At 37.2% G+C, this 15898-nt stretch overlaps 1 protein-coding gene across 2 annotated transcripts; it reads right to left on the bottom strand.

Annotated features, from left to right (window-relative positions):
- Positions 1–697: 697 nt before the first annotated feature.
- Positions 698–14961, bottom strand: LOC584119. 2 transcript variants are annotated; one of them, XR_004064976.1, is made up of 14 exons: positions 14657–14961; positions 10185–10392; positions 9458–9608; positions 8186–8319; positions 7686–7824; positions 6735–6830; positions 5921–6051; positions 5485–5570; positions 4635–4788; positions 3849–3947; positions 2947–3105; positions 2289–2384; positions 1627–1787; positions 698–1559 (listed from the first exon to the last, which is right to left on the bottom strand). XR_004064976.1 is itself a non-coding variant. In XM_783998.5 (13 exons), the coding sequence occupies exons 1-13, from the start codon at positions 14761–14763 to the stop codon at positions 1719–1721; spliced, it is 1629 nt and encodes a 542-aa protein (XP_789091.2). In that variant the 5' UTR covers positions 14764–14961; the 3' UTR covers positions 698–1718. The 2 variants fall into 2 exon arrangements, 1 of the variants encoding a protein (XP_789091.2); XM_783998.5 differs by having other exon boundaries at positions 698–1787.
- Positions 14962–15898: the final 937 nt, after the last annotated feature.

Raw genomic sequence — 15898 nt, 5'->3', positions numbered from 1 at the left:
ACTTTCGAAAATCCATAACTTTCTTATATTTGTCAGATTTAATTGAAACTTTCAACAATACGCATCTCTGATTTATCAGCTTTCTTTTAGAGTAGTTGACTATTTGGGTTAAATTCATAATAAATCTGACAATGGAATGAATCGAGAAAATTACAAAGAAAGATTAAAACTAAACCGGAATAAATCTTTAAGTGTACACATCATTCATTGAGTCTTTTAGTTGTCCGGGGGTAGTTGTCCCAGGGAGTAGTCGTCGTAGAGGGCGGTTGCCCTAGGGGTAGTTGTCCTAGAGGGTGGTTATCCTAGTGGTAGTTATCCGGGGATGGATGTCCAGGGGGTAGCTGTGTCCGGATACGTCTATTCATATGTGCATGGCACGTGACTTTCATGAACACCGAGTAAATTATTCTTATTTTCATAGTAATTCGAATCCTCACAATACACTTCACTTCATACACATAATCAAGCTTTTCCAATTGCATCCAGACAGAATCTTTCAAAATGTTATCGCATGACCAGTACTCGACTATATCTTCTAAACAGAACTCGTATGTACAGTGAAACCTGCCTTAGTGACCACCAGTATAGAAAGACCACCTGCCTACAATTGCTTGTCTCCCTTGAGTGGTCTTTGTATACAGGTTTCACTGTATATACTATAAAATCCAATGAAAAGTCAAGTACATGTATAAAATGGTAAAATGTTTCAACAATGTTTTATTGACGAATTATGAAAATTGCACAAAAAGAAGGTTTATAGTCCAAAACACATGATCCCACTCTTGATATATTCCATATAAACATCCACTTCGTGTAAGACATGAAAGGTTTATTCACAAACAGCTGCATTGACTATATAGTTATTTATATGTGTGCTTTATATTGTTATCATTATACAAGAAATATTGCAATCTCGTTTTATATATGTATAGAAATGCGTGAAAATAAATATTTTAAACAACCCTTTGCAAATATATGCTAGTCCGCTTACGTATAAAATAATAAACGGAGGCTTAGGAAAAAGAACCAACTGCCACATACCAAAACGTTTTAATGGTACAAACATTTGTGAATGTTTTGAATGGCTATTCTTTAATAGAGTATAATATTTCAGTCTTGGTAGTATTGCTAGAATTTTGATTTTAAACAATATATAAAGAAAGAAAGAAAGGGAAAACTCCGCCAAATCTAAAAATACAAAATAACTCCAGCAGCATAAATTGGCACCGATTTATTTTTTGGCAAACGTTTCCAACGTGGTACACCCGGATACTGATAAGGGGAATTTCCAAGATGTGATGTGCACGTTTTGAATCCCAGATAAAGGACTTTATGTTGAGAGTTGAATTCGAAGTATGCGTGAATTATGGACGTTCCTAAAAGTTCCTATTTACGTAAATTTGGGTTCTGGTAATTGTAGTACAAAGGATAATATCGGGTAAATGATATGCTTCGTAATTTGGAATGCATTTACGTGATGAACGACTTCGCATAGCACGTCACGTTATCAAGAAAATAGAGATGCCCATGTCGTGCTGAGAAACTGTACATTATTCTTGCTCTATGCCTCTCTAAATATACCCTTTGATGGGGAATCTTGTAGATTAATGGGCAAGAGTACAATACATCTCACAGAATAACTAGAGTTATTTCTTTGGGTGAGGTGTCCTTTAACGTTTACAGTTTCACCGAGTTGCCATACCATTCGTGATGTGACTTTATGATGCTTCTCCCTTCGCAGCCTTGTTGTGGTATTTGAGGAACGTTCGAACTCCACGACGGCCTTGCTGTTTGCGTGAATAGAAGAGACGGATAGGTATAAAAAGACATACATACAGACAGACAGAAAAAAGAGAGAGAGAGACAAAGAGACAGAGAGATAGAAAGAGAATGAATTCAACATGTTGTCAATGGAGCGATAACGACTAAAGAGAGAAAACTGCAAAACAACTTTAGGGTGTTCCCTTCAATGCTTTCTTTACGACATAAGACTTTTATCCAGTTATGGTCTATAGTTGTACATTCAATTTGCAATGAACCCCAACCCCACCCACACCCGGAAAAAGATGGATAATTATGAGATCAAAAGTAGAATTAGAAGGATGGAATGAGGACTAGAAAAGTTATGAGGCAGACCGAAAATTGGTGTATTTCAAATGGTTACCGGTATATTCACAATGAGATTTTCTTTTAAGTTTTCAAAATTGTATGAAAGGACAGTTCAGATATGTACCATCTTTATTTCGTTCAGTATTCATAAGATGTTTGAGTAAAAGAAGAGTAAGTACCTCTACTAAGAAATCCAGGTCCTCTGTCTCTGGGCTGAAGTCCAAGGATTTCACATAGACAGTGTTGATGAGTACCGTACGCTCAATGTCCTGGCCCTGTAGTCCCAAGGTTCAATAAGTGGAAGAAAAGTGCAGGAATAAGATCGCATAGACAATTAACTGCAGATCGACTGATTCTTGTCCATTTGGGGGTAATGTAATATTTTGTTCGGTTTGTGGGAGGTCAGGTGGCGACCTCGTCGTTGTGACTTGAGCATCAAACACAATAAGACATGTATTTATACCTCAGTTATATCGCAAGACCGACTCAATACTGACCTATTCTTGGCCGTTTAAGGTAATGATAATATGTTCCTTGAGTCGGTCATGTTGGTGGGACTGAGGTCTTGTTCACACTGTCAAAGCGACTCTACACCCTTGGCCACTCGAGCTGGGCAATGTTATTTCTTTTTGTTCGGTCTGAAATCAGCGTGACCTCTGTCTCATTGTGTGACCAAGGTATTTCATCTCAGTCCCACCACCACCAATCCGAACAATGTTGGTCATTGCAGGTAATGTAATTGTCCGTTTGGTTTGAATTCGGTCAAGCCAGATTCGGTTATGTTGGTGTGACTCCGGGTAACATAGAGAAAGATTTGTTTGTCACAAAACAACTTACCTCTAGGAAAGCTCTTTTGACGTTCAGTAGCAGCATGCTGAAGATTCCAGTGAGATAATCTGTTAAGTTCTTGATATCAAGCCGCCCCGTTCCAATATGATGGGTCTGGATTCCTACTCCCTCCACCTCCGCTAAGGACATCAGCTCATTGAAGTCAATCTACATGTCAAACAAAATGAGATTAATCAGTAATAATTTTTCTCTTTTGCATTATATACCTCAGTTAAGCAGCGATAAACAAAGGCGTTTTTTTAATGATGTAAATTGCAATATGCTTTATGTTTCCTAGCTTTAAGTGAACACGTAAAGTACCTAATTGCTATTTATTTGCACATTAAAAAACAATAATAAGCAGCAGCCCTTTCTTGTGTGGCGTTTTACTGTGTCATATCTATTTTTAAAAGCCATTACACCGCCAAACCAACTCCATACCGACCAACCTTTAGCCATAAGGGCGAATGTAAATGATTGTTCGATCTTGTAGGTGTTTACTCCGGCCATCACGAGCTGCCCTATTTTTGATTTCATTTAACAGATTATCTTTCACCTTCTAAGGAGAGACGTTCCTGGTAACTATCCAGTAAGATTTCAAATCTTTTAGATTTGACAATTTAATTTTGAGCAAATTTTGCATTACTGCAGGAAGCTCCTGGAAAACTACAAATCTACGCATTCGTTTGTTCTGCATAGCAATTGAAAGAAATTTGAGAGTAGGTTTAGAATGAAACGCAGTGCAATTAGGAAAAAGTAAAGAGAGTGGGACTCTGTATACAATTTGATGTTAAAGAGAGTATCAGTTACAATATAGTAAACCCATGTGTTACGAAACCCGAGTGGTCACGGTATTCAGGTAATGTGAATGAGATAATTCTGAAGTCAAAGGGGTTAAGAAAAGGATGTACCTCTCCGTCGGAGTTAGCATCAAGGCTGTCAAATATTTCGTCGACAGTCATATCTTCTCCGAACAGAATGCGAGCATGGTCAGATGTAAACTCCTCATTCTATTATGAGAAGAAAAGAGAAGTAAAGATCAAAAATCGAAACTAAACGGAAACAGAAATACACGCGGCTTAAAACAAGGGACTGAGAAACTTGAAGTAGAAATTAGCGAATAAAAAGGGTTAGCTGCCAGAAAGATGATAATTCTCATTAATTGTAAACAAATTGATTTGGGTAAAATGACACTAAAAGGTGGCCTATCAAGTAAAGGCAATAGAAGAGAAAAATGTGGTTACGTCAGTAGATTTTCCTACATCATAGAGGTATATCATTCCAATGTCAGACTTCATATATAAGGAGGCGTGTGTATCTTTGTAAAAATATAAGTGGTTTAAGGATAAAGACGTGGTTTATTTGAATACTTTCTAATTTAGTCTTACTTTACTTTTACCAAACTTGATGATTAGATATTTTTGAGTGAAAGACGGATACGTACATTGTTGAAGATTGATGAAAAAACTGCGTAATTTTTGGATGAAATGTTACTTTTTATATTTTAATATTTCTTCTTCTATAAACCTCAAACATGCCAACAAAAATTCTGAAAAAAATCTCAAACCACAAAGATATTTATGATGCTCTTTCAATTCCCCCAACCAGTTTTTGAAAATTTCCCAACCGATTTCCATGAAAATAACAGGTTTTACAAGTCACTACCTAGTCCTTTTAAAGTAAAAGACGATACGTACATTGTTGAATACTTGCTTAAACGCCTTGATATTAATCGTAGTACCTCCGATACTATTTTGATCCAGAACCTTTAGAAACCGGGTCATGGCGTCTGTCACCAGGCGATGCTGTTTACAGTTCAATTCTCGCTTCTCTTTTATTTTTTCGTGAGCTCTAAATGAGGCCAAAGTCGGTAAGAATAATTAGATACATAAAGAAAAATAAACATACAGGAAACAAAAAGTCAGACTCGTTTGAAATGCGCTGGATAGAAGAAATCAATAATGATAATATGTTGCATTTATATAGCTCTTAATACAGCGGTGAAGTCTCTTAGCGCTTTACAGATATATCCTTAGGTCTCTGTAATAAGAAAAAAGACCTGATATCTGATACCTAGCCTGCCGAGAGTAATTTAAAATGTCTCAATACGCTCCCATTATGGTATAAGTCATGTAGGCATGCTAAACACAAGGAGCGACAGATATCGTATATGAACAAAGAAATGTCATCCCATCTTGTTATCCATTCTACAAGATTTTAGACAAATCGAGTACTTTAACAACAACAATAATATTACTATAATAGTAATAATGATAACAACATTTATATAGCACTTAATATTAGAGTAACTATTATTACCCCGGCATTAGCCGATCTACCAAGATAAGGCGCTCTAGCTTTGGAAATTTGTCCATATCGGGTACTCAATTACATCACCCGGGTAAAAGGGTGGTAAATGTAGATCATGTTTTGCCAAAGGATATTGGTGCCGCGGCGGGTCTCGAACCTCGAACTATGTGAACCACAGTCCGATGAACATTCCCGGTGGACAAGAGAACATTTGACGTAGACTGTCCGTCAACTTACCTGGCAAGTTTTGTATCTGGTATAGGTGCAATGGGGGCTTCTAAATCTGGATTGGTAGCCAGTACATGGGAGTCGTAATCACTGTACTGTTGGCAGAAGAGCAAAATACAATTTTTAATTTGAAACATTCGACAGTTTATTAGTTGGATCACAAGCTATGTCGGGACAACTTGCGAAGGCAACCTAAATGTAATTGAGAGGGCCTGACTCCAAAGATTAGAAACATTAAAAGTATTTGATCGCAAATATCCCCTATTTTAACAAACATCATCGCATCAATTTCGTTGTTTAAACTAAACTTCGCCTCAGTCATTATCAACACTGGTCTGCGGCCTCGGTGAAATATTACATAACTCGGGAAAGTGTGAATTTGGGGGTTCAAATAATTTGTTATATTGAATGCCGGAGCATTTAATGTTTTTCGACATGAACTTACGATAATCATGCCAAAGGTTTTGTCGTTGAACATTCCAAACCTCTCCTTCTTTGTGAGGAGTTTGGCTGCATCCTCCAAAGGTTGCATCTTCTTCAGGAGAGCATCTTCAGGTTTCATAGAAAGCCACCACCCTATATCAACGAAGAAAAAGACAGGTTCCTGTTTCGTGAAACTTGTTATCAATAACAAGTTACAATACCTAAAGCAGGGCTCCCACTTAGCCGAGTTGAAGCCTCGAGTTGTGGCGAGCTGGAGCGATCTTATGGCAAGCAGTTTTATCATTAAAACATTTTTCTTGATATCAAGAATTCAATTCTTGATATCACGGAATCGAATTCCTGATATCACGAAATCGAATTCTTGATATCAAGAATTACCATTGCTTTACAAAGTAAGATTATTTCTTGATATCAAGAATTAATTTCTTGGTATCAATTAATAATAAAACGGCTTGCCATAAGATCGCACCAGCTCGTCACAACTCGAGGTTCCAACTCGGCTAAGTGTGAGCCCTGCTTAATATAATCAAATGAAATGGGGTAATTTATATCTATGTACATGTCCTTTTGAGCATCTTGTGATTTCTGAAACGTTGTATCCATGATGTTGACGGTACGTATTCGAATCTCCCTATATTATCTCACATCCTTTTCCTTTTCCTTCGGTCTCTCCCTTCTCTCTCACCTCTTTTTTTTTGGGGGGGGATTCGATTTTGGGATCACATATGCCCCCGTGCTCCCACCCCGCCCCCATAGCTACGCCACTGTTCGTGGCTACTCTTCGATATTCGAAATTATCAAATGAGTATACTTACCATCGAAACAGTGAACTGGATAGTTGCACAAAATACCGCCGTCGATATAGAGATCGGTTCGACCCATGTATTGCCGCTTTACAGGAACGAAAACAACTGCGCAATAATAAGGTAAGAAACAACAACAACAAAACAATAGGGTAATACAAATGTATTCATCTACTTTCACCATGTTCATGAGATATAAGGCTCGTTTAGATATGACGCGTTGAAACATTAAATACGGAAATAAGAAGCGTTTTACCGTTACTTCATTATTTAAAAAAACAGTTAACTGCATCATACATGAACGAGGCTTTAACAAACGGGGCTTCTATAGGTAAATTACTATATTATTATTACTACGTTGATACACTAGAGTATTACATATGATTATATTCCTCATACAGTAGACATGAAAACGTAGCATATAAGAGAGATTCGTGCTCGTAAATTAATGTGAAACATTAACACAGGGTATTTTGATAATAAGATTTACGGTAATGTTCTCGGAGCGCTATCGAAATTAAATGCACACACTAAAGTGTTCGGAGCCCCCCAAAAAACGATTGCAAAATTTCACTGTAGCATAATGTGAAAGAGATGTCATTTAAATCATATTTCTGCAATGATTTCCAAAACAAATTAATGTGTTTGAAGTCGCATAATGATGAGAGAACACAAAACTTAGGTTTTTTGGCGTACATGTTGATAATGGATTTCCTGGAAAATAAATCAGTGTATATATTCATTTCGCATGTTTACCATTTGAAGCTATTATCCAGGCGCGCCTCGGGGACATGGGAAGATGTAATGTTCCCTTTAGCCTTTAAAACAGCCAGGCCTCGCATAGCAGTCGACATATCTATACTATTCATTCAGGATGAGGGCCCTACATTGATATATGCTGGTTCTGCGTATTAGCGGTTTATCTGAAGTTGTCGTGCAAATAGAAAACTGTTTAGTTCTCACCTGGAGCAGACATAGACATCCTGACAGCTGTCCTCATTGGCATGTTGGGAGTGGTTTTGACGTGGCAATATTCCTCCATCATCGTGGTTAGATTGGTAACCACCACGCATAGTTCTCTACCCGTCTTAACATAAAGGTCCTATTAAAGGAAGCAAGGGACGAAAGAGTTGTTCGCTGGTGTAGCCGAGAAATGATTATAACTATCATTATAGAGACCAGAGAATTTGTTTTTCTTTATCATGAAAACAAAGTCTTGAATTCGTATTCTACAAACAAATCGACCGACTGCTGGGGTTAAGAAATGGATAAACTAGCGTCCCATAGTATAAACGTGAATATACAAATCACTCATGTTTGCGAGTGTATTAGTGATTATACACTGCAAGTAGGTTATGTCACAGTAAGATAATAAACAAGACTTGTCGAGCTCATTGTCCGTCTCGTTGTGACTTAACCAGTGCACTGCATAAAACCTGTACTATCTGTTTTTGCCGACTTACCTTGAATGTGGCGTTTGGGTCTCCTAGCTTTTCAGCAATGTCCTCACCGATGGACTGATAGGCGGTCCTTCCAGGATGCCATCCCATGTACTTAAACAGGTTGGGCACCAGGCTGCACTTTCCACATGGTGCGTCTTCAATAAGAGAAACCATGTGAGGAGGAATAAATAATGAGTATATTGTGATTGTTCATTTTGTCGTTGTCCCTTATTATGACGTGATGCGTTTAAATTATCTTGCGGATCACGCACATCGACCACTCATTAACCATAAATACATGCAGTACTGCACTTATACATACTTGGCTGGTTTATTCAATTGTTATCTTTTTCTTAAAAACTACTTTTGTCTCCACCTTTACGCACATTTTCACATTCTGGAATATGTATAAAACTCGTGCATTGGCCACACTACCCAATGCCTTTGTCACACCATCGAGACAGCCATCAAACTGCACAAGAAAGTCCATTATTTCTACTGTCCAAGTATCGGTCGATTTGGCGGTTTGACGAAGGTACTAGGACCGATCTGGACGACTCATGCAACCAGACTACACACTCATGATAACTTTCCCAGACGAATACCCCTCCCCCCGTTCAATTACCGCTTAAACACTCACCCGGACGACTACCGCCGGACAGGTACTGGTCAAGAAATCACACCCTTCAAAGAACTCTAACCGTAATTGTGGGGAATTCTCCGAGGGTTGTGTGCTACTGGGGCAATTTTCAAAGGGGTTACCCCACCTAAGTGAATGCAGCTGACACTCCTAGCCTCGAATGTATAGGGCATGTATAGGGCACACGCTTGATGGAGGGTACTTGTCTCCCTCGATTAATGATGATTGAAATGCAAATTGATACGGTTGTAGAAAAAGATCGTAGTGTCTTTTCGTCATGTTTCCCTTCCCGTTCCACCGCTTTGAATTCTCTCTTTCCCTCTTTCCTCATGTGTCTTACTGTTTTTACTTCTAGATGGTGTGGGGGATATGACCCCCACTGCCCCGGTAGCTTTACCACTGCCTATTTTATCACTGATATATTTCCCGAGAATCGATTCGATTTCATTTCATATTTGTTCATCATGCACGACCGCAAATACTTAAGGATATTAACAGGGGGAGGGGGGCAATGTTAAAATGACGCAATACGTCACTATAACGTTCACACATATCCACCGGATAATGCTGGGTAAGGCTATTGAAATTGCTTGAAGTTGATTTCTCGAAAGGCTTTGCGATCATACGTGTAGATACTCTAATTTGTTACTCACCTAAGAGGTCTTCGAATTGAGGTCCATCTTTTATAATGGAGAGAAATTTGCTGGACCCGTGGCCTACGGCGAGATAAGCAGCTGTCACCGAACCAATGCTGGAACCAGCGAAACGGCGAATCTTGCTCAAGAAGTTAAGTCGCTCCAACTCCTATTTGATACAAAGAGTTAAAGAGAGTGCTAGAGTTCTGATAAAATGAACGATAATTTGTAGGCAGTTATGTGTCATTTTAAAAGAATGTCAACACTTGTCCATGCATTTTCGTCAAATTTCGTTCGAATTCATCTCACTCGGCGGTCCGCTGCAGAATGTAACATTCGAATTCGTCTTTGTGAAATCAATATCAAGAGAGTTTCATCGAAATCCACCGCATAGAAAAGACCTTAAGTTAATATAAGCAACGAGTGACGAATTCAAATGACACTTTGAAGATGTCGATTGCAAAATGACGCCATGTTACGTTGGCAGCCTAAAAAGACGAGATCGATTTGACTTTGACGAAATTGGATACGACATAATTAAATTGATTGGACAAAGTTAGAAAATGAATGACCAATGACGAAATTGACTATGAGACGTGCAAAAATTAGGATGTTTGGGACGAAATAAAATGAAAAGAGTATGACATTGATTGAAAAAGGTTTTTAAATGGATAGGAAAACCTACAGTAGTAGCAGTACTAGTAGAAGTAGTAATAGAATTAGGAATACAATAAACACATCTCACCATTATGGCGCCAATATAAGCATTACCCTGGCTGCCACCGCCTTCCAAAACGAGGTTCTCATACGGGAAATCAACATCGTCAATGTCTTCAGCAATACTCGACAACGCAATTGCCTGAAATCCGTTCGCAGATTGTTTTGGTTGATCGGTCGTAGTTGATGCGTCAATTTCGTCTTTTCCTTTTAGAAGACTGAGTCTCCTCTTGAATCTGGCATGTAACAGGGTGAGAACAAATGTTTGTCAAGCCCTAAAGAAGTTTAATCTGTCGTGGTCAGAACAAATAGTTAGCAGCAGCAGCAGCAACAACAACAACAACAGCATCAACAACAACATAACAGTAACAAATATTGATTGCATGATAGCTCAACAAATATATCGTTTTGTATTTGGAGATTAAAGGAAATCAAAACCTTCATACTAAGTTACTTTTATTGTAAAGTTTAAGATATTTGAAAAATATCAGTGAAAATTTGAACATAATCGGGCAAGGAATAAGGAAGTAAGAGCTTTTTGAAATTACTAGTCACTAGAGGGCGGTATTCAATTTGATGACATCATCTGTGGACAACTCTCCATGCCTTTTGTACATCAAATTTCATGTTTTTTCTTCTTTCTTGTGATTGAGATAATGTACTCCCCTGAAAGCAAGATATAGAATGCAAAGTGATATTCTACTTCACATGTTATGAAGTCGGATCAAGAACACAAATAAATACGAAAAAAAACAAAAAAATTGTGAAATTTTATGTACAAAAGGCATGGACAGTTGTTCACAGATGATGTCATCAAATTGAATACCGCCCTCTAGTGACTAGTAATTTCAAAAGGCTCTAACTCTCTTATTCTTTGCCCGATTTTGTTCAAATTTTCACTGATTTTATTCAAATCTTTTAAACTTTATAATAAAAGTAACTTAGTATGAAGGTTTTGGTTTCCTTTAATATTAAAAAAACCTTCGATTTTCGAGACATGTTTAGATTGCAATCGACATATTGTTAAACCATGGCTAGTAGAGTCGGGGTAGTTATGTCACCAGAAGTTGTGCTAGGGCATATGTCAAATTCATATAGCACCAACATTCCTATTAAGAATGGCGACCCTCTTCTCTTATAATGAATAGTAGAGACCCTCATTTCTTATTATGAATAGCGGTTCTTATGAGTAATTACCCTAAATGTAAATTATGATTAGCGCCCTTTCTTCATGTTTATGAATAACAACCCCGATATCGTATTATGAATAGCGGTCCTTACGAATAATGGTCCTTATGAATAGCAACCAGACTCCGTATCTATTCACTTTATAAAAATGCCAATCTACTCTCGTTTTGGGAGTCGTTTGTTTGTTTGCATGTGGAACTCAGATGACTGGCTATCAGGCCTAAAATAAAAACTTGTTGTATTGCCCTTTTGGTGCTAAAACATGGGTCGGTCGATCGGAAAAGTTTTTTTTTTGTCGCCCTCTTTGGGCCGATATTGCTCAGTTTTTAATGCTTTAATACATGGGTTTCAACGTCATCATTCCATTGATATCTTTTTCACCTCATAATTATCCATGATTTTCACGAGTGAGAATCTTGGAATAGTTTGATTTTATGCATTTATATCCCATTTAAACAAAACAAAAATACTTATTTTTTTATTCATTAATTTAAAAAAAATCTAAAAACAGTTTGTTTTTTTTTAATTAAATTAAATGCCGACCGTAGATTTTCTGATTTTTGGGTCGGTCGCAAAGGGCAATACAAAAAGTTTTTATTTTAGGCCTCATCATCTGCCAGTTTGCCAGCATTGCAATTGGTAACTTGGCTGAACATTACGTTAAAGTCAGTGGCTACATTATATAAATTATCTACAGGTTTTCCATTTATTGAAATATTTGAATCATTTTTTTAACATTCTTGCTAGGTAGAAAAGTTTCCTTTTTTCTCGTATCAACACCATAATCAGTCAATTCCTTCTGATAATATGCTCGCTTTACACTCTTATTTAAGTTATTTGGTCTATTTCTATGGTGTTTGAACGTTTCATGGTACATAATTTCTTTAGTTGTTATCAAACTTGTTCTTATTATAGTTACGCTCTCTAGCAATCATAATACATTCATCATTAATCCGTTGTGAACCCTTTTGTTTGTCCGTGCTGTTAGGCCTGGAAAAAAAATATGTTGTATTGCCCATTTTTTAAAGGTAAAGACCAGTATTGGAAGCGCCCCAATTTCATAAAATGAAATGGAAGCTCTTATTACCAATCATGTGAAAGAATATGTTTTGAATATTACATGACGATAAAAATTTTGACGGGAAACCGCCTACTAATAATTAAATTAGTATATCTATTTACTTTTGAGAAATACAAATGCACGTGTCGCGCACGTGTGTGTAGTCCCATATACATCTTTCTGTGTACAGTGCTTCTAACTTTATGAAGAATTGGCCAAATTTCTTATAATTTTGATGATTCCAGAACCTTGCAGTACATCTATGCTAGATGATCAACCTTTTCTGATCGATTTCACAACGTTTCTTTCACTATGCAATTGCATGACCATAACTGGTCTTTAGCTTTAACCGCTTTTTTAGAGAATATGTATTACATCATTCAAAACTGAGAAATATCAGAGTGAGGGGAGTTTTTAAAAAAAAGTAAGAAAACAAAAAAAAAGATTTCCGACCGACTGACCCATGTTTTGGCACCTAAAGGGCAATACAACATATTTTTGTTTAGGCCTTAAATACAGCTCTGAAAATACGCTAAGACATTTGTCCGTTTGCATTTTCCGGTTATGACCACATATTATCCCATTCAATGCCTCCCAAAAGATTCAAAAAGAACGAAATTTCGAGATTTTGGGTGTAAACCTTTGAGCCTTTAGCTTGTGACTATACATCCGGGAACTCTACATACACCAGTGAGTGGTCGCTTAATCCCTTTGATTGTACCTCAGAATGAAGCTCTTCCATTGACTTTGACACAATGCGTACTACTAGTAGGCGTTACCCTTGTGGATTAAGTTGAACAAGTTGGGATAAGCCTATCAAATTACTTAATCCTATTATTTTTTTTAATAGATTATTGTCCACGTACATCTCCTGAGAGAGCAATTATGTCTGAAATTGAATGTACACAAAAGGTCCTCTTCTAACAAATCAAAGTAGGATGAAAGACTCTTAGGTTGTCTACATATATATATATATATATATATATATATATATATATAATAGTAATACCTACAAAAAGACCAGTCTGATTTGTAGGCTACAATTCAATCCGTATTAATTCAAGTTCATTTTTCTTTAAATCATACCTTCTTATAGATATGGAACATTTTCTCGAATATAACAATAAAGTCCACCACCGTATTTATCACGATCTTTTCTCTCCCCATTATAACCGTTGACTAAAAACCATATTACAAGCAATGCTATCATCTAACCACGTTTCTGAAAACGAAATCATATCATAAAGGCACGATAACCAGAACAATTTAAAGTTCATTAATTTAATTCCTAAAGCAGGGTTCCCACTTGGGATATCAAGAAATAATTTTACGTTGTAAAGCAATGGTAATTCTTGATATCAAGAAATATGTTTTAATGATAAAACTGCTTGCAATAAGATCGCGCCAGTTCGCCACAACTCGAGGCTCCAACTCGGCTAAGTGGGAGCCCTGCTTTAGACTTCTAGCATTTAAATGTGCTATTTTCATTCCCTTTTGTTTAGGATATTGATTGATAAAATCATTTAAAGTTTGCTTATTATGACCACAGTATTTTTTCGTGGTCTACTTTACACTTTACCAAAAGTATAACTACACTGTACATCATTAGAAATAATATTTTGTTTAAGTGTGTATAGCGCATATACATTATGCGTAATTGCATCTCTCTATGCGCTTTACAAGAACAGGAAATAGAATTAGTGGAAATAGTGCACCGGGGTTATAACTGTGAGATATTACAAAGTGGTAAATAGATATGTTTCATATTACTTCTGATCTTGTCATACGTTTCTAAATTTCTAAATACTGCTTTTCCTGTAGGCCCTGCAGTCGTCATTACCCCATCATTGCCATTTACCCCTGGATCGAGTGGGACAATAAGGGCAAAACACCTTTGCTCAACAACTAGCGAATACATAAACTATTAATTCCCAAATTTAGATTCATTTTTGTTAACACTTTTTAATCACTGGACCCGACTTTACATAATCCTAACGCTGACCATAACCTAACATGCGATTGTACCCCCAACCCTATCTCTTACATCTTTGTACAAATAAAGCCCGGTGCAATCGTTCACAGAGCAAAAGTTGAGCAACAAGAACAAACTTATCGTGGTCGACAATATAAATTTGTACCATATATTTTTCAATACAGGTACTAACATGACTGATAAATGCATTTATTTGATATTGTCGGCAATTAAGGATTCTGACTGGACCTCGAACGTGTCGATATATAAAAGTGCTTACCTTAAGTTATTTTTCTCGACAATAAGGCGATGTGAAGTCCTACGAGATAATTTTCTTTCGCCCAGATTCTTTGGAGGTTCTGCCTCTGTCGATACATCCGATCCCATTTTGGGGGAGATTAGGAGAACTTCTGACGCCTACTTTTGCTCTCCGCGATTGAAGTGATAGGATGTACGAGTAACGAGTCATTCATGTACACGTGAAACGTGGACATGTAAGGTAAATATTCTTAAAATATTACGACGCACTCTCCATCAGACGTGGGAGATAATTAACTGGGCATGGCTTATCCATGCCAAGGTAATCTTATAGAGTCATAGAGGCAACAAGTGCAGGGACCTGCGGGAAATTACAATAGAAGTGCTTACATCACTAAACAGAGACTCTGGGTACCTATTGTCACCGATCTTTTGGTCCAGTGATCACAGGACACCGGGCAGTGCAGTGAAGCAAACGTGTGACTCAGACTGATCACTTAGCTTGAGAAAGTCCACATGATTGGACAAAAGCTTGCATAACAAATTCAAGGTTGGTAGAAGCTAAAAACTACATGTTATGCTTACAATAATTGTTTGCCTAGAAAAATCAATACATGGGGATCGTTTCATGAAACCAACTCATATCCTTATCTGCGACCTACGGAGATGTCAGGGTGCGGACATCCCGTTTCACAAAACAAAGATGAACGACAAATTCAAGATTTGTCGATGCTATCTACTACATATGTGTAATGTGCTATCTACTACATATGTGTAATTCATTGGATATGTGTAATTCATTGTATATTGGCCTTCCTCAAAATCAAATAGCCCGTCTGCAACGAGTTCAGAACGTGGCAGCTCGGCTCGTCACTCTCCGCAGTAGATCAGACAGTATTTCAGATATATTAAAATCTCTTCATTGGCTATCAGTCTCAAAAAGAATTATGTATAAGCTGTTACTCATTACTTTCAAAACACTTCTTAATTCTTCACCCCATTACTTGTATCAGATTTTGAAACCGTACACCCCACAACGGAATTTACGTTCAGGTTCACAGCTCCAGTTATGTACACCCAAAACCAATAACAAATGGGGGGACAGGGCTTTTGCTAACGTTGCAACCAAACTATGGAACACTTTACCATTAGAAATAAGACAATCATCATCAGTTGAAATATTTAATAAGAAACTTAAGCACCATTTGTTTATGTCGTAGTTTTAATATTGTAAAATTATGTCGTAGATTTAATATTGTATAAT

This window comes from Strongylocentrotus purpuratus, unplaced genomic scaffold (genome assembly GCF_000002235.5).
Source record: "Strongylocentrotus purpuratus isolate Spur 01 unplaced genomic scaffold, Spur_5.0 spur5_scaffold_19, whole genome shotgun sequence".
Lineage (NCBI taxonomy): Eukaryota > Metazoa > Echinodermata > Echinoidea > Camarodonta > Strongylocentrotidae > Strongylocentrotus > Strongylocentrotus purpuratus.
This window is presented reverse-complemented; position numbering and strand designations above follow the sequence as displayed.

Bases quoted from the DNA above. Each gene is read 5' to 3' on its own strand.
- LOC584119 (XM_783998.5), bottom strand. From the start codon at position 14,763: ATGGGATCGGATGTATCGACAGAGGCAGAACCTCCAAAGAATCTGGGC. The intron at 9,609-10,184 runs GTGAGATGTGTT...TGTATCAAATAG, and splicing joins CTTATATTGGCGCCATAATG to GAGTTGGAGCGACTTAACTT. The intron at 3,106-3,848 runs GTACATCCTTTT...TTTGACATGTAG, and splicing joins ATGCTAACTCCGACGGAGAG to ATTGACTTCAATGAGCTGAT.